At 43.6% G+C, this 13615-nt stretch overlaps 1 protein-coding gene across 7 annotated transcripts in view; it reads right to left on the bottom strand.

The window, feature by feature from the left end:
- Window positions 1–13615, bottom strand: part of LOC105921082 (formin-2) — a 280717-nt gene that overhangs the window by 109514 nt on the left and 157588 nt on the right. For 2 of the 7 annotated variants that reach the window (XM_036133216.1, XM_036133225.1), the window contains 2 exons: window positions 6226–6372; window positions 3634–3693 (listed from right to left, as the gene is read on the bottom strand). The exons of 1 other annotated variant lie outside the window; for it this stretch is intronic. In XM_036133216.1, coding sequence (XP_035989109.1) covers window positions 3634–3693; window positions 6226–6372 — 207 coding nt within the window. Of the gene's footprint in view, window positions 1–2352; window positions 2673–3633; window positions 3694–6225; window positions 6373–13615 lie in introns of those variants that run through there. 4 more of the 7 variants (XR_004929898.1, XM_036133218.1, XM_036133220.1 and 1 more) reach the window with 3 other exon arrangements.

The raw sequence follows: 13615 nt of genomic DNA, 5'->3' as shown, positions 1-13615 counted from the left end.
TGCTGAAACACCAGGAAGACATCAAATGGCCACTGCTGGATCCCATGCAGTTTGCCTACTGGGCAAACAGATCTGCAGAAGATGCAGCCAACCTGGGCCTGCACTTCATCTTGCGCTACCTCGATCAACCAGGAACATCTAGGATCCTGATTGTAGACCTCAGCTTGGCCTTTAACACAATCAACCCTGGCCTCCTCCACCAGAAGCCCACCCAATTCACATTGCCTCCCTCCACCTGTCAATGGATAAAATGCCTCCTGACCAATGGCCAGCAGCAAGTGAAGCTGGGGAGCATATTTTCCTGTCCAAGAACAATCAACATTGGAGCCCGCCAAGGGTGTGTCCTCTCCCCTCTCTTCACACTGTGTAATAATGGCTGCACATTTTCGGACTTGTGCGTGAAACTTCTGAAGTGTGACAGATGACATCACTGTTATTGGACTGATGCAGGGTGATGAGGAGTTTGCATAGGGACAGGAGGCAGATTGGCTGCTCCCCTGGTGCACTGAGAACCACCTGGAGCTAAATCCACTAAAGAATGTAGAGATGACCTGGACTTCAGGGGAACCCCCTCTCTGCCCCCAACAACTCTACTGTGGATAACTTCCAGTTCCTAGGAACCACACTCTCTCGGAACCTGAGATAGTCCTTACATTTATTTAGACATGGAATCCTTAGTGGGTGGGTATTTCATACAATTTACAGTCTAATTTGTACATAAGGTAAAACCAATGAAAGGAGGGAGGATATTTATCCAGCTAGCTATCTTTCATCAACAGCTACAGCAAACACTCCTGTAACAGCAACAAGGGTAAGAAGCCTCATTAAAAACTAACAAAGCTGAAGGAAAATTTAGGAAGTGGAAATATAAAATGAGCATTTTAAAAATCTACAACACTAGAAAAAAATCCTCCCTCATCTACTGTTGCTAGACTTTGTTTCTCCAGATGCATTTGAAGGAATACTATAAGGTAAACATTTAATTAAGTACAGCAGAAGTAAACATGAAACGGTTGTCTTAAAAAAATAAAGAACGCAAAAGAAATATCTTTTAGGTCACATTTTTAAATGAATTGAATTATCATGTTGTTTCCAGTAATTACAGGATGCATTTATCTATCTCCTAATATAACCAATTGTTATGTTTATGGCCTGTCAACTAGTGTTTTGTGATTTCATTTCCCTCTCCCTCCTGCTCTGATTGTTCATTTGGCCCTCCTGTGCTGCCTCTGCTCAGTCCAATTACCACTTATTCCCCCCACCTGTTTGCTAGCCTTCTTAAGCAAGCCTCTGACTAGTTGACAGCGCCAGATTGTCTGAAAGCCTTGGTTAGTAAGCATCCAACATTTTCCTCTGTTTTCCTGATCATGACCTGTTTTTGCATCCTGATTTTTTGAGCCTGCCTAGCCCCTGTCGGACCTGGGTTTTTTTGTGCCGCCTGGATCTTAGACCTGTTTCTGTGCCCTGACTTTTCTCCTGGATACTGTTTTGGATTCTCTGGATTTCTGATCACCCAGCTCTGACCCTGGACCCTCTCTGACCACGAATATCTGCCGAGCCCCAGTGAGACGCCGCTCTCTACAACCCAAAGTTTCAGGATCTAAGACACCCCACCAGGATATAAGAGAAGGTTAGTGGCTTTCAATCTGAACTTTCAATCTGAACTGAATCATCCATCACAGCCACTGACCTGTTCTCTCCCCTCCAGAGGCTCTAGTTTCCCCGATCCTGAATACCTGCAGAGTTTCTACAATAAATCTTTTAAAGTAATTTTCTGTTGTGTTCTGGTTGTATCTGGGTCCTCAGTCTGAATCGTAACACCAATTAATTGATGATTTCCTCTTGATCTGGCAAGGAACATTAGGAGAGCAGTTATTTGACTCGGAACAGAAAGAAACTTTGCCATTTCCCTGATCATAATCTAATGACATCAAGTAGGAGAGTTTACTGGGAGCCACAAGATAACTAATTAAAGTATATTTGATTTTTATCACTTGTATACTCAATGTATAAAAGTCTAATCTTGATCTAAAAAAACGGTTGAAACCTATGAAGCTAAAAACAGACTGGACATCACTTGTTTTCCAACCTTAAACATTACTGACTTTGAAACCATATTTTATCTTAAAACAATACCCATTGTTTTTAATATTGTATGTGACATCCATGGCATGTATTTGTTTAGTTTTTCCCCTTTTTTGTCTATTCACTTTACAAAAACTTCCAGTGCTGTGTTTATATTGCACATCCACACAGTTAAATTAATCTTATCGGGATTTTATGTGTTAAACAAAAACGAAAATGTCATTTATAATTATGAACTGGGAAGAAAGTACAAATAAAAATCATAGGAGTGCAATGTGCATTTTTATTTGGCCCTCTTGTCAATACCGTACAAACAACTTGTGCTGAATTTACAGCTGCAAATACTTCACATTGGATCTCTACCATGTGTGAAAATCTAGGTACAAAATATCTTTCCCTTTTAACCATGATTCCGAATTAGGATTATTCTATCCTAAGCATCCTATTGTAACTCTGGCTCTATGTTAAGGGTCATTTTCCTGCTGGAACATAAACCCTTGTTTCAGTCTTCAGTCATCTTTTCTTTCAGGATTGTCCTGTGTTTCGGTCAGTCCGCTTTTCATCAACTTTGACCAGCTTCCATGTCCCTGTTGAAGAAAGGTATCCCAAAAGCATAATGCGTCACCACTTTGTTTTATGGGATGGTTTGTTTAGTGTGATACTCAGTGTTAGATTTTCTCCACATGTGGCATTTTGGATGTAGGTCAAAACTTTCATGTTGGCGTCATCTGTACAGATTAACTTTTCATGTATGTTGTGCCACACCTGTGGCAGACTTTCCTTTAACAAAGAATTTCTACTTGCCACTTTTCAATTAATGCCAGATTTCTGAAGTGTGCAACATAAAGTTGTCACATAAACAGATTTTCTCCCTGAGCTGTGGATCTCTGCAGTTCCTCTAGAGTTTAAAGTTTCCATTTTCGCTCCTTCTGTGATCAATGCTTTGCCTGCCCAGCTCATCAGTTTAGGTGGACCGAAATTACCTTGCAGGGTTGGACCTGTATAACACTTCTTCCATTGTCAGTCAGACTAAACAATGGTCTGTCAGATGTTCAATGCTTTGAATATTGCTGTTCAACATAACCATACTTAAAATTATCCACAGCTTTCTCTTTGGTCTGGCTGCTGTATTCCTTGGTCTCCATGATGCTGTTTGTTCACTAATGTTCTTTAACAAACCTCTGAAGCCTTTGCAATCTCAATATATATAATTTCAATATACCTCAAGGAGGTATATTGAGGTTAAATTCAGACAGTTTGACTCTATTTTTAGAATAAAGAGGGCTAAATACAAATGCATTGCACATGTTTTAGACCATTCATTTATAAAAAATAATAAAGTTCCACAACAGTTGTGCCCTACTTTGTATTGATCTATCACATCAAATCCCCATCAAATATATTGAAGATTGTTGTTAGGAAATATGAATGCTTTTGCAAAGCACTATAGCCTGATTTCATAAAGGCTTACAGTTACATTATGACATGTACAAGGTTGCAAGATGACATAAGTTTAATGAGATGAACACAGAAAGAAAATAAATTTACCTCATCAAAGTGTCTGAGGTAGTAGGCTACTATGTATGACAGAAGACTTTTTTCACCGTCCTACATGTGGAAAAAGAACAATAAAGAATACTGAAATTTGGAGTGAAGAAAACACTACAAACAATAAACATCACAATAATTGTGTCTATTTTTACCTGTCCACTGTGAGCTGAATCAGAACTGTTGTAATTCAAAACTATTCTAACCATATATGTATTAACTTCTGCTTTTTAAACATGTATATTAACTGTCAGTCAAGGTTTATGATATTCTCTGTGGATTGCATTTCGTTTTTCATATAAAAAAATATGCATATGCAAAACAATTTGCAAAGGCTAAAAAATACTACTTCAGATTTAATCCCAAACTGTGTACATAGGCTGAGTATATTGTCAGGCGGTGAAAGAAGGCTTTTGAGGATCTACTCAATTGGGTCACCATCTCATCCACAGAGGAGGCAGAGCCTAAAGACATTTGGCAACCATGATTCCATCACTGAGGTAGAAGAGGGATCACACTTCTCAGTCTCCTTGGGAAAGCGTACTCTGAGGTGTTGGCGAAGAAGCTCTGACTCATTGTCCAGTCTATATATGTTGTGTGGATCTGGAGGAAGCCTATGACCATTATCCCTGAGGTATTTTGTGGGGAGTGCTGTGGGAGCATTGGGTTTATGGGTAGCTTTAAGGGATATCTAATCCTTGTATGCCCAAAGCAAGAGCTGTGTCCACATTTTTGGCACAAAGTCGAGATAGTACCCAGTGCGCATTGGACTCTGACTGGGCTGCCACTTTTCACCAATCCTGTTTGTGGTGTTGGACAGGATCTCAATGTGTAGAGGCAAGGAGAGGAGAGTGTATGGTCTGCGAACCTCAGGATCTCGTCTTTGCATTATGCAGATTATATGGTTCTGCTGGCTTCTTCAGGCCATGAACTTCAGTTTGCCATGAAGTGTTATTCTGCTCAGTGTGAAGCAGCAGGAATTAGAGTCAGCTAGCTCAACTGGAGAAAAGGTGGATCGCCCGCTCTGGACTGGTGTCTGTCTCTGCCTCAAATGGAGAACTCTAAGTATATTGTTGTCTTTTTCATAAGTGACAGTAACACAAGTAATGTTGGGCCCCGCTCCAGTTTGTCATGCTGAAGAAAGAGCTGAGCCAAAAAGCAAAGCCTTCAATTTACTTCTCAGTTTGTGCTCCAACCCTATGATAACGAGGTTGGATCATGATTGAAAGAATGAGATCCCAGATACGATTGGCCGAAATGAGCTTCCTCCAGAGGGTGGCCGGGCTCTGCCTTAGGGATAGTTTGAAGGAGCTCTGTCATCTGTGGATCCTAAAAATAGATCCAAAGTAGGGGTACTTTACAATTCTTAAATATTTCTAGTTTTTACTTTGAGCTGTCCAAATCACACTGTTGCAGAACAAGAACATTGGTTAAACTGATATGTCAACATTTACAGATCTAATGATGTTAAATTAGAGATGCTTTTATCCTCTATCCACTTTATTACTTTAATATGCAGTCAATCACTGTAAAATTAACTACATCATTTTGAAAGGTTGTAATGGAAGTAATTGTATTGCAGAATCAGCTTTAATTTATGTCAGGATTTGTCTCGGAGAACCTGAACACACAGAGTCTTGTTAAGAGGCAGTTTATTGAGAGGTTTGGATTGTGGATGAGAGAACCAGAGTCTTTACTGGGCTGGAGCAGGTGAATAATGAGTGCAGAAACTGGAGGACTGGAGAGCGCTGGAGAGCTGCGGGTGCTGCGCTGCAGGAACCAAAAAGCCTCCAGAGCAGGTGGGAGAGCGCCGGGGTGGAGGCAGAGCTGGCAGCACGGCAGGGAGAATTCCTGGACCTCTTGGGCTGGAGAAGCAGCAGAGCCAGCAGCTCAGCAGAGAGATTACTTGGAGAGCTGGTGTAGCAGGAGAATCGGCAGCACAGCAGAGAGGTAACTTGGAGGCAGCAGACAGGCGTGGGTGTAGGAACCTCTGACAGGCAGACGTAAGAAAATCTTTGACTGACAGACGTGGGGAATTCTGACTGACAGGCGTGGGGAAATCTCTGACAGCCAGGTGAGGCTTGGGTAAAGGTTGACGACGATCCGGCGGGGAAGAACAGACTGAGGGAGTCTTTTATAGAGAGGCTGGCAGGTGGAAAGAGTCCGGGCTGATTAGGAACTGACAGGTGTAGACGATTAGGCAGAGTGGAGACGGAACTGGGCAGGAGGAGGAAGGTGCTTGAAAGGCTCAGGGTGCAACAGGCAGAATTGCACCCTGACACTTTACCAAATGATGAATTAGTGGTCTTCTGGCTTTTTACTAAAGTGTCTACTTTGTGTAAACAAAGTTAATAATTTCTACTATTTGTTGTCCAAATAATTTTTAAAAGAGTTTAAAAAGAACTGGAGTAACTATTGATCAGTAGCACTTAAAAAAGTAATACTGAAAATAAAAACAAAAAATGAAGAATGTGGGGTTAGGAGAAGACTGCAAGGTGTTTTAGGAATTGTTGCACTAAGCACCAGCAAAATTGAAAGGTGTAAATGTGATTTCCAATTGGAAGACAGACATTTAACAATATTATTCCTTACATTGCTCTTGACATCTTTGAGTTTTGGCAAGATTTCAAGAGTGAAGCCGTCAGCTTGACCTCTAGTTCGATTCCCTCCATTCATGAAATTACCAAAAGCCAGAACCAGACCCAGAATCTTCTTTACATGAGCATTGTCTTGCAGAACCTGTCAAAAAGACCAGAAACAACAGAAAATTAGAAATCAGTCTCATTTCCTGATGTTGTCAAGATGGAAAACCTTTGCAACAATGTATGGGAAAAGGGAGAAAAACTAAATTGATATTTAATTAAAATAATTTTATTCAAATATTGAATGGAAAATAGTAGCAGTAATTAGTTGAACCAAAAGGTATTTCTATCCAAACAAAATTGAAAGCTAAAACAAAAATTAAAACTCCTCGTGAAAAGGAGAAATTCCCAACGGTCCAGGGTTGCTTCCAGCAGAACCTTAAAGGCATACTATGAAACATTTTTCAGTTAATTAATGTGTTCCACACCGTTTTGGATGATTAAATGAGTCATTTCAGGTCGAACAAAGGTATTCTCGGCCCTGGTGGTCTGTAGGGGAAATACCGTACTTGCAATTGCAAGAGCCCTCGGCCCGCACCCACAGGCTCATGTGTTTTTGCCCTGCCATTCACTATATGCACGCGCGAAAGCAACAACATAGAACCGCGTGTTAACGTCAAATAAACATGCAAGCATATCGAGTTTTTTTTTAAATTATTATTATTTTTATTTTATTTTTATGTTGGCGAGGTGGTAGCGCTGCGGGAAACCCTGATATTCATACTTTCACTGTGTTAGTCATTGTTTGTACTGCCGTTTTTTCGACTTTTCATTACGTTCGCCTGTCTGCTAAGCTCAAAACAACCGCGCTTGGCTTGACAGAGAAACCAAGAACAGCTGAGCATCTTTACGACAGTGCACTTTTACTTTCGCCCTCTGGGGGGAGCCTCGCTGGAAAATCAACCCTGGTTGCATAGTATACCTTTAAAAGCAACAAACAGATAAAAACTAAAGCAATCTCTACAACAATATAAATGCTTTATATGACTGCCAAATGGCCAAAACAGCAGCCAATTCTCTCAGTAGACTGTCAGCAGAGCAACACTGAAATACATTAACAGCTCGATTGAGTTAACTAGCAGTTTTCTGGCCTAATTGCAGTCAGCCGAGTTGATTGGGGTCACTGTGGGTTAGTAGGCAGTTGTCTTGCAATTGGGAAGTTGTGGATTCAACCTATACCAAGTTGCCCAGCAATCTGCCTGTCATCGTATTTTTTCCTAAAATCTTGTATATTTATAATAATCATTATTGTCATTGCAACATATATTCCAATGAAATTTTTTCTCTGAATTTAACCCATCCCCTTGGGGAGCAGTGGGCTGCCACTGTACAGAACTCACAGTAAGGGGTTAAAGGTCTTGCTCTGGGAGCCAGAGTGGCAGTTGAACCCAGAACCTCTTGGACACAAGCGCAATGCTCTAACCAATAGGCCCATTTCCAAGATGGCGCTGCGCAGGCATCAGCCAGTCACATCGGCAGTATCCCTTCTTTTCCTACTTTCTCCTTTTTATTGTGTTTTCTGGATTGCATGTATATGTTTGAATACCGCATCGGGTATTCTGAGCCTAGATGCCCTGAAGAAACCAACTTTTGGGACTGTATTGATTATATTTTTGTTACTTTCGGCACATTTCGATGCCGCGAGTGGAGATCCCTTTGTCCGCAACTCCGAGCGTCCCTTGATCTACACGAGGAACCAGCTTCTCGGACTACGTGACTCCTCGCGCTGCGGCCCCGTTCATCACCACGCTGAGAAACTATACATCCCCGCAGAAATACGGAGGAGGCAGAGAGGATGTCGGGGCGGGAGGACGAAGCGGAGGAAAGGTTATTTACCATCGGTTGTCACGGGAAACGTTAGATCTTTACGGAACAAGACCGAGGAACTCACAGCACTAACCCGTTTCCAGAGTAAGTACAGAGACGCTAGTATTATGTGCTTCACGGAGACGTGGTTAGATGGATCTGTCCCGGACTTAGTGGTCTCCCTGGACGGCTTTAAACTTATCCGCGCGGACAGAACTTTTGCGGGGAGCGGAAAAAAGAGAGGGGGAGGGCTGGCGGTGTTTGTGAATGAGAGGTGGTGTAACGCGGCGCATGTTCACGTGAAGCAGCAGATATGCTGCTCGGATGTTGAACTTCTCGCAGTGAGCTTAAGACCTTATTACTTGCCGAGAGAGTTCGGCCACGTGATCATGCTCTGTGTTTACATCCCTCCCTCCGCGGACGCCGCCGCCGCGTGTGAGCGGATCTACGCCGCTGTAAACAATCTGCAAACACAGCACCCCCGCGCTCTCCTGCTGATCACAGGGGATTTCAACCATGCCTCTCTCCGTTCCACCCTCCCCACGCTCACCCAGTACGTCACGTGTAAAACAAGGGACAATAAAACGCTGGACCTTTTTTATGCTAACGTTAAGGACGCTTACACCTCCGCCCCCCTCCCCCCTCTGGGACGCTCAGACCACAACCTCGTCTATCTGCTCCCCCATTACATTCCACTGGTGAGGAGACAAAAGGCACAGAAGAAGTCAGTGAAAGTTTGGTCAGACGAAGCCAGTGAGAAGCTGAAGGACTGTTTCAGAACCACAGACTGGAGCATGTTCCTAAGCTCTCATGGAGAGGACATCAACAGCCTGACTGAATGCATCACTGACTACATGAACTTCTGTGTGGAGAGCATCGTGCCTACACGACGGCTACTTTCCAAACAACCCCCGCTGGGTGACCCCTGAGCTGAAAGTCCTCCTGAACCAGAAGAAGAGGGCTTTCTACTCAGGGGACAGAGAGGAGCAGCGTAGAGTCCAGCGGGAGCTCCAGTGGAAGATCAGGGCAGCAAAGAAGGATTATGGGAAGAAGATGGAGGAGCAGCTGGCACAGAACAACGTCAGGGATGTGTGGAGAGGTCTGAAGAACATCTCCGGCTTCGGGCAGAGGACCAGCAGGGCTGCAGATGGAGACACCAAGACTGCAGATGAGTTGAACTCATTCTTCACTCTGTTCGACTCCCCCCACACTGGCCCCCTCCTTGCCCTCAACTCTCCACATGTCTCCAACCACCAGTGCTCCAGAGACCTACCATCCCCCCCACCGCCACTCCGATCAACGACTGACCCATCCACACCTTCAGCCCTACCTTCCTCCCCCCTCACAGTCACACCAATACAGGTGAGAGGACAGCTGACGAGGCTGAAACAAAGGAAAGCCTCAGGACCAGACGGCATCCCCCCCAGGCTACTGAGGACCTGTGCAGATGAGCTCTGTGAGGTCCTCAGCTACATCTACAACCTGAGCCTCAGCCTGGGGGTGGTGCCCACCCTGTGGAAGACCTCCTGTGTGGTACCGGTTCCCAAAACGCCGCACGCCAGGGAACCGGCCGACTTCAGACCAGTCTCCCTGACCTCCCATCTGATGAAGACCATGGAGCGCCTCATCCTAGCTCACCTGCGCACTGTGGTGAGCCCCACCCTGGACCCGCTGCAGTTCGCCTACCAGCCCAACATCGGAGTAGAGGATGCCATCATCTACCTGCTGCAGCGGGCGCTCACCCACCTGGAGACCACCGGGAGCGCTGTGAGAGTCATGTTCTTTGACTTCTCCAGCGCTTTCAACACCATCAGACCGGTGCTGCTGAGGGGGAAGCTGGAGGACGCTGGGGTGGACAAACATCTGGCTGACTGGACCATGGACTACCTCACTGACCGCCCTCAGTACGTGCGGCTGCACGGCTGTCAGTCAGAGGTGGCACTCTGCAGCACTGGGGCCCCCCAGGGCACGGTTCTGTCTCCGTTTCTCTTTACCCTCTACACCTCGGACTTCACCCACAACACGGACAGCTGCCACCTTCAGAAGTTCTCTGACGACTCGGCCATTGTGGGCTGTGTGTCTGAGGGGAACGAGCTGGAGTACCGGTCGGTCATCATGGACTTTGTGGACTGGTGTGAGAAGAACCATCTGTGCTTAAACACCAGTAAGACCAAGGAGATGGTGATCGACTTCAGGAGAAGACCCCCACCGCACTCACCTGTGAACATCCAGGGGCAGGACATAGAAACTGTGGAGAGTTTCAAATACCTGGGTGTTCACGTCAACAATAAGCTGGACTGGACACATAACACCGACGCCCTGTATAAGAAGGGCCAGAGCCGGCTCCACCTCCTGAGGAGGCTGAGGTCCTTTGGAGTGAGCCGGCCTCTGCTAAAAACTTTTTATGACTCTGTGGTGGCCTCAGCCCTCCTCTACGCTGTCGTCTGCTGGGCTCCTGGCAGTGCAGAGCGGGACAGAAAGAGACTGAATAAGCTGGTGAGGAAGGCCACTTCTGTCCTGGGCTGCTCTCTGGACTCTGTGGAGGAAGTAGCTGAGAGGAGGGTGTTGTCCAAGTTCACATCCATCATGGACAACACCTTCCACCCCCTGCACCAGACTGTAGAGGAGCTGAGCAGCTCCTTCAGTGCAAGACTTAGACATCCTGTCTGTAAAAAGGAGCGCTACCGCAGGTCATTTATTCCTGCTGCTATCAGATTTTACAATGCTGCACTGTAACTGCAACTGTGACCATAACTGTAATAATTAATGTGCAATAACCAAGGTGCAATAATCAATTTAATACACTGTCCTACAACCCGTGCAATAATCCTGATGTAGTGACTTCTGCTGCTATTACCACCTAAACATAAGTCAGCCCACATGTATGTATGTATGTATGTGTAACGGAGCAGAAGAGCTCAGGTTAAATTATGTGAAACCAGGCGCAACACCGCCACCTACTGACGTAGTGGGTACGTGGGGTGGGGAACGCCACAGCGGCGAGAGGATTTATATGGGTAAGATGTGCTCTCACACGGTCTGGGACGTTATTGATTTTGTGAGTGTTTAATGTGTTCATATTTTGTGTTCTGTGGTGTGGCATTGCTCTGTGTGTTGTGTTAGCGCTCACTATAAATTTTGAGCCTGTATTTAGTTAATCAGAAACTTTGTTGCTGAAGCTAACTTAGCTTCTATGCTATTTTCGCCTCACGTGTTAGATCATAATTGTCCCGCGAGACTGCTGTTTACCCACGCCGCTGCTGTGTCGTCTGCTGTGTTGCAGGTAATATACGATCACTGTAGTATATATTTTGTGTTGTTTCTGTTTTGTATGGCCACAATTGGTTATTTTTCTGTTGTTTTGTTTACTGAACGCCACAGCGGCGAGAGGATTTATATGGATCATAATTGTCCCGCGAGACTGCTGTTTACCCACGCCGCTGCTGTGTCGTCTGCTGTGTTGCAGGAAAAGAATAAAACAGTAACACCCACCTGTCATCGTCTGACATCTAAATATATATATGAAGCCTCAATAAAGTGGAGCTGTGGTCATCAGGAGAAGTAACCTGTCACATATGTATGTACAAATGTATACAATGTATATGCACATACATACGCGTAGGTGCGTATGTAAGTAGGCGCATAGATATATGTATATATTTAAGTATATAGATATGTTTTTATTTATATATATATTTATATATATATATATATATATATATATATATATATATATATATATATATATATATATATATATATATATATATATATATAGACCACTAAGAATGTAAATGAGACATCATATGCCCACTCCTATTTCCTTTTTTGTATTTTTTGGTATTCTTTCTGATCCATTGTATATATGAAGATTCACTGTATATAACTGAATGCACCTTCCCTACTCTGCACCTTCTTGTATGAGCCGATGTGACGAGTGAATTTCTCCATTGTGAGATCAATAAAGACTATCTTATCTTATCTTATTTGTCTTTGCAACTGGTAAATCCAAGCAAAAATAAATAAATAATAATACATACATACAATTCCTTTAAAACAAATTTAAAGCAAACTTCCACTTTCCTTAAGAAATATATGAAAACAAATAAACAATTAACATCAGTTAGAACAAGTTCTGTGCCCACAACACTTTGTATTAAAGAAACAGTAAAACAACTAAAGGAGGAAACTCGACCTGCGGTAGAGGGTAAACAAGAGTCTAGTCTGGGACCACAGAAAAATTGTATTGTTCAGCAAGCTGAAACAGTGGGTGTCATGTTTGCAAAAATCTATCAGAGGAGCCTTGTAAGAACATTATAATCTTTTCAGGTTTAGGGAAATACAAAAGATATCTGAATCAGCTTGTGAAAGAGGGAGGTGGAGATGATATCCATTTAGTTACGATTGTCCTCCTAGCTAAAATGGTCAAGAAAGCCAGAGAGTTCCTCTGAGAGGAGAACCCAGCTGATGGTCCAGACATGACACCAAATAAAGCAGAAAACAGATTTAGGTAAATTGTCCTGTCACTCACTATGGAAATAGTAGTAAAGATATTAGTTTAAAAGCCAGATAGTTCCAAACACAACCAAAGCGTATGAGGTTTGCTGGAGACTGTTGGCATCTATCGCAGATCAGAAAATCCTTGTCATATATTTTAGATAATTAAGCTTTGTTGTAGTAAACACAGTTTACCCGCTTGTATTGAATAAGCCTTAACCTTGCCAGCAAAATTAATTCTCACAGGATTTGTGCATTCACAAACACACAAGAAATCATCTTGTACCACTCAGGCTACAGCCGTTTGACCCAAACCGTTTTTAGTTCGGAGACATTCACGTTGCAGTATTGAAGTTTAAAGCGGGACATAGTGGTGCGATGAAAGCATGACCGATTGAGCCCACACCTGAACCAACACAAACTTATGTTGTGCCATTATGATGTGACAAACTGCAACTCCCACCATGCAACACAGGTGGGAGTATAACTTCTCAGGCTGCCTACAGCCTCCCGTAACCACGAAGGTGGCGACTGCCCACAGATCAGATTATTTCCACTGTCGCTTTATGCTTGCTCAGTATGAGGGATTGCTGCAAAGCCATAGACAATACAGACGACTCTCCTGTGGCTCTACGGTTCTCCAGGAGTGAATGCTGCTTGTCAGGACTTTGAAGCAATCAACTGGTTCCCTTATATAGGACATTTTTGATCAATCTGTATAATATTCAATTCAATTCAATTTTATTTATATAGCGCCAAATCATGAAACATGTCATCTCAAGGCACTTTACAAAGTCAAGTTCAATCATATTATACAGATTGGGTCAGATTATACAGATTGGTCAAAAATGTCCTATATAAGGAAACCAGTTGATTGCATCAAAGTCCCGACAAGCAGCATTCACTCCTGGGGAAGCGTAGAGCCACAGGAAGAGTCATCTGCATTGTACATGGCTTTGCTGCAATCCCTCATACTGAGCAAGCATGAAGCGACAGTGGGAAGAAAAACCACCCATTAACGGGAAGGAAAAACCTCC

The sequence above is a fragment of the Fundulus heteroclitus genome, unplaced genomic scaffold (genome assembly GCF_011125445.2).
Source record: "Fundulus heteroclitus isolate FHET01 unplaced genomic scaffold, MU-UCD_Fhet_4.1 scaffold_59, whole genome shotgun sequence".
Classification (NCBI taxonomy): domain Eukaryota; kingdom Metazoa; phylum Chordata; class Actinopteri; order Cyprinodontiformes; family Fundulidae; genus Fundulus; species Fundulus heteroclitus.
Note: the sequence above shows the minus strand (reverse complement) of the source record. Positions and strands in the feature narration are given on the sequence as shown.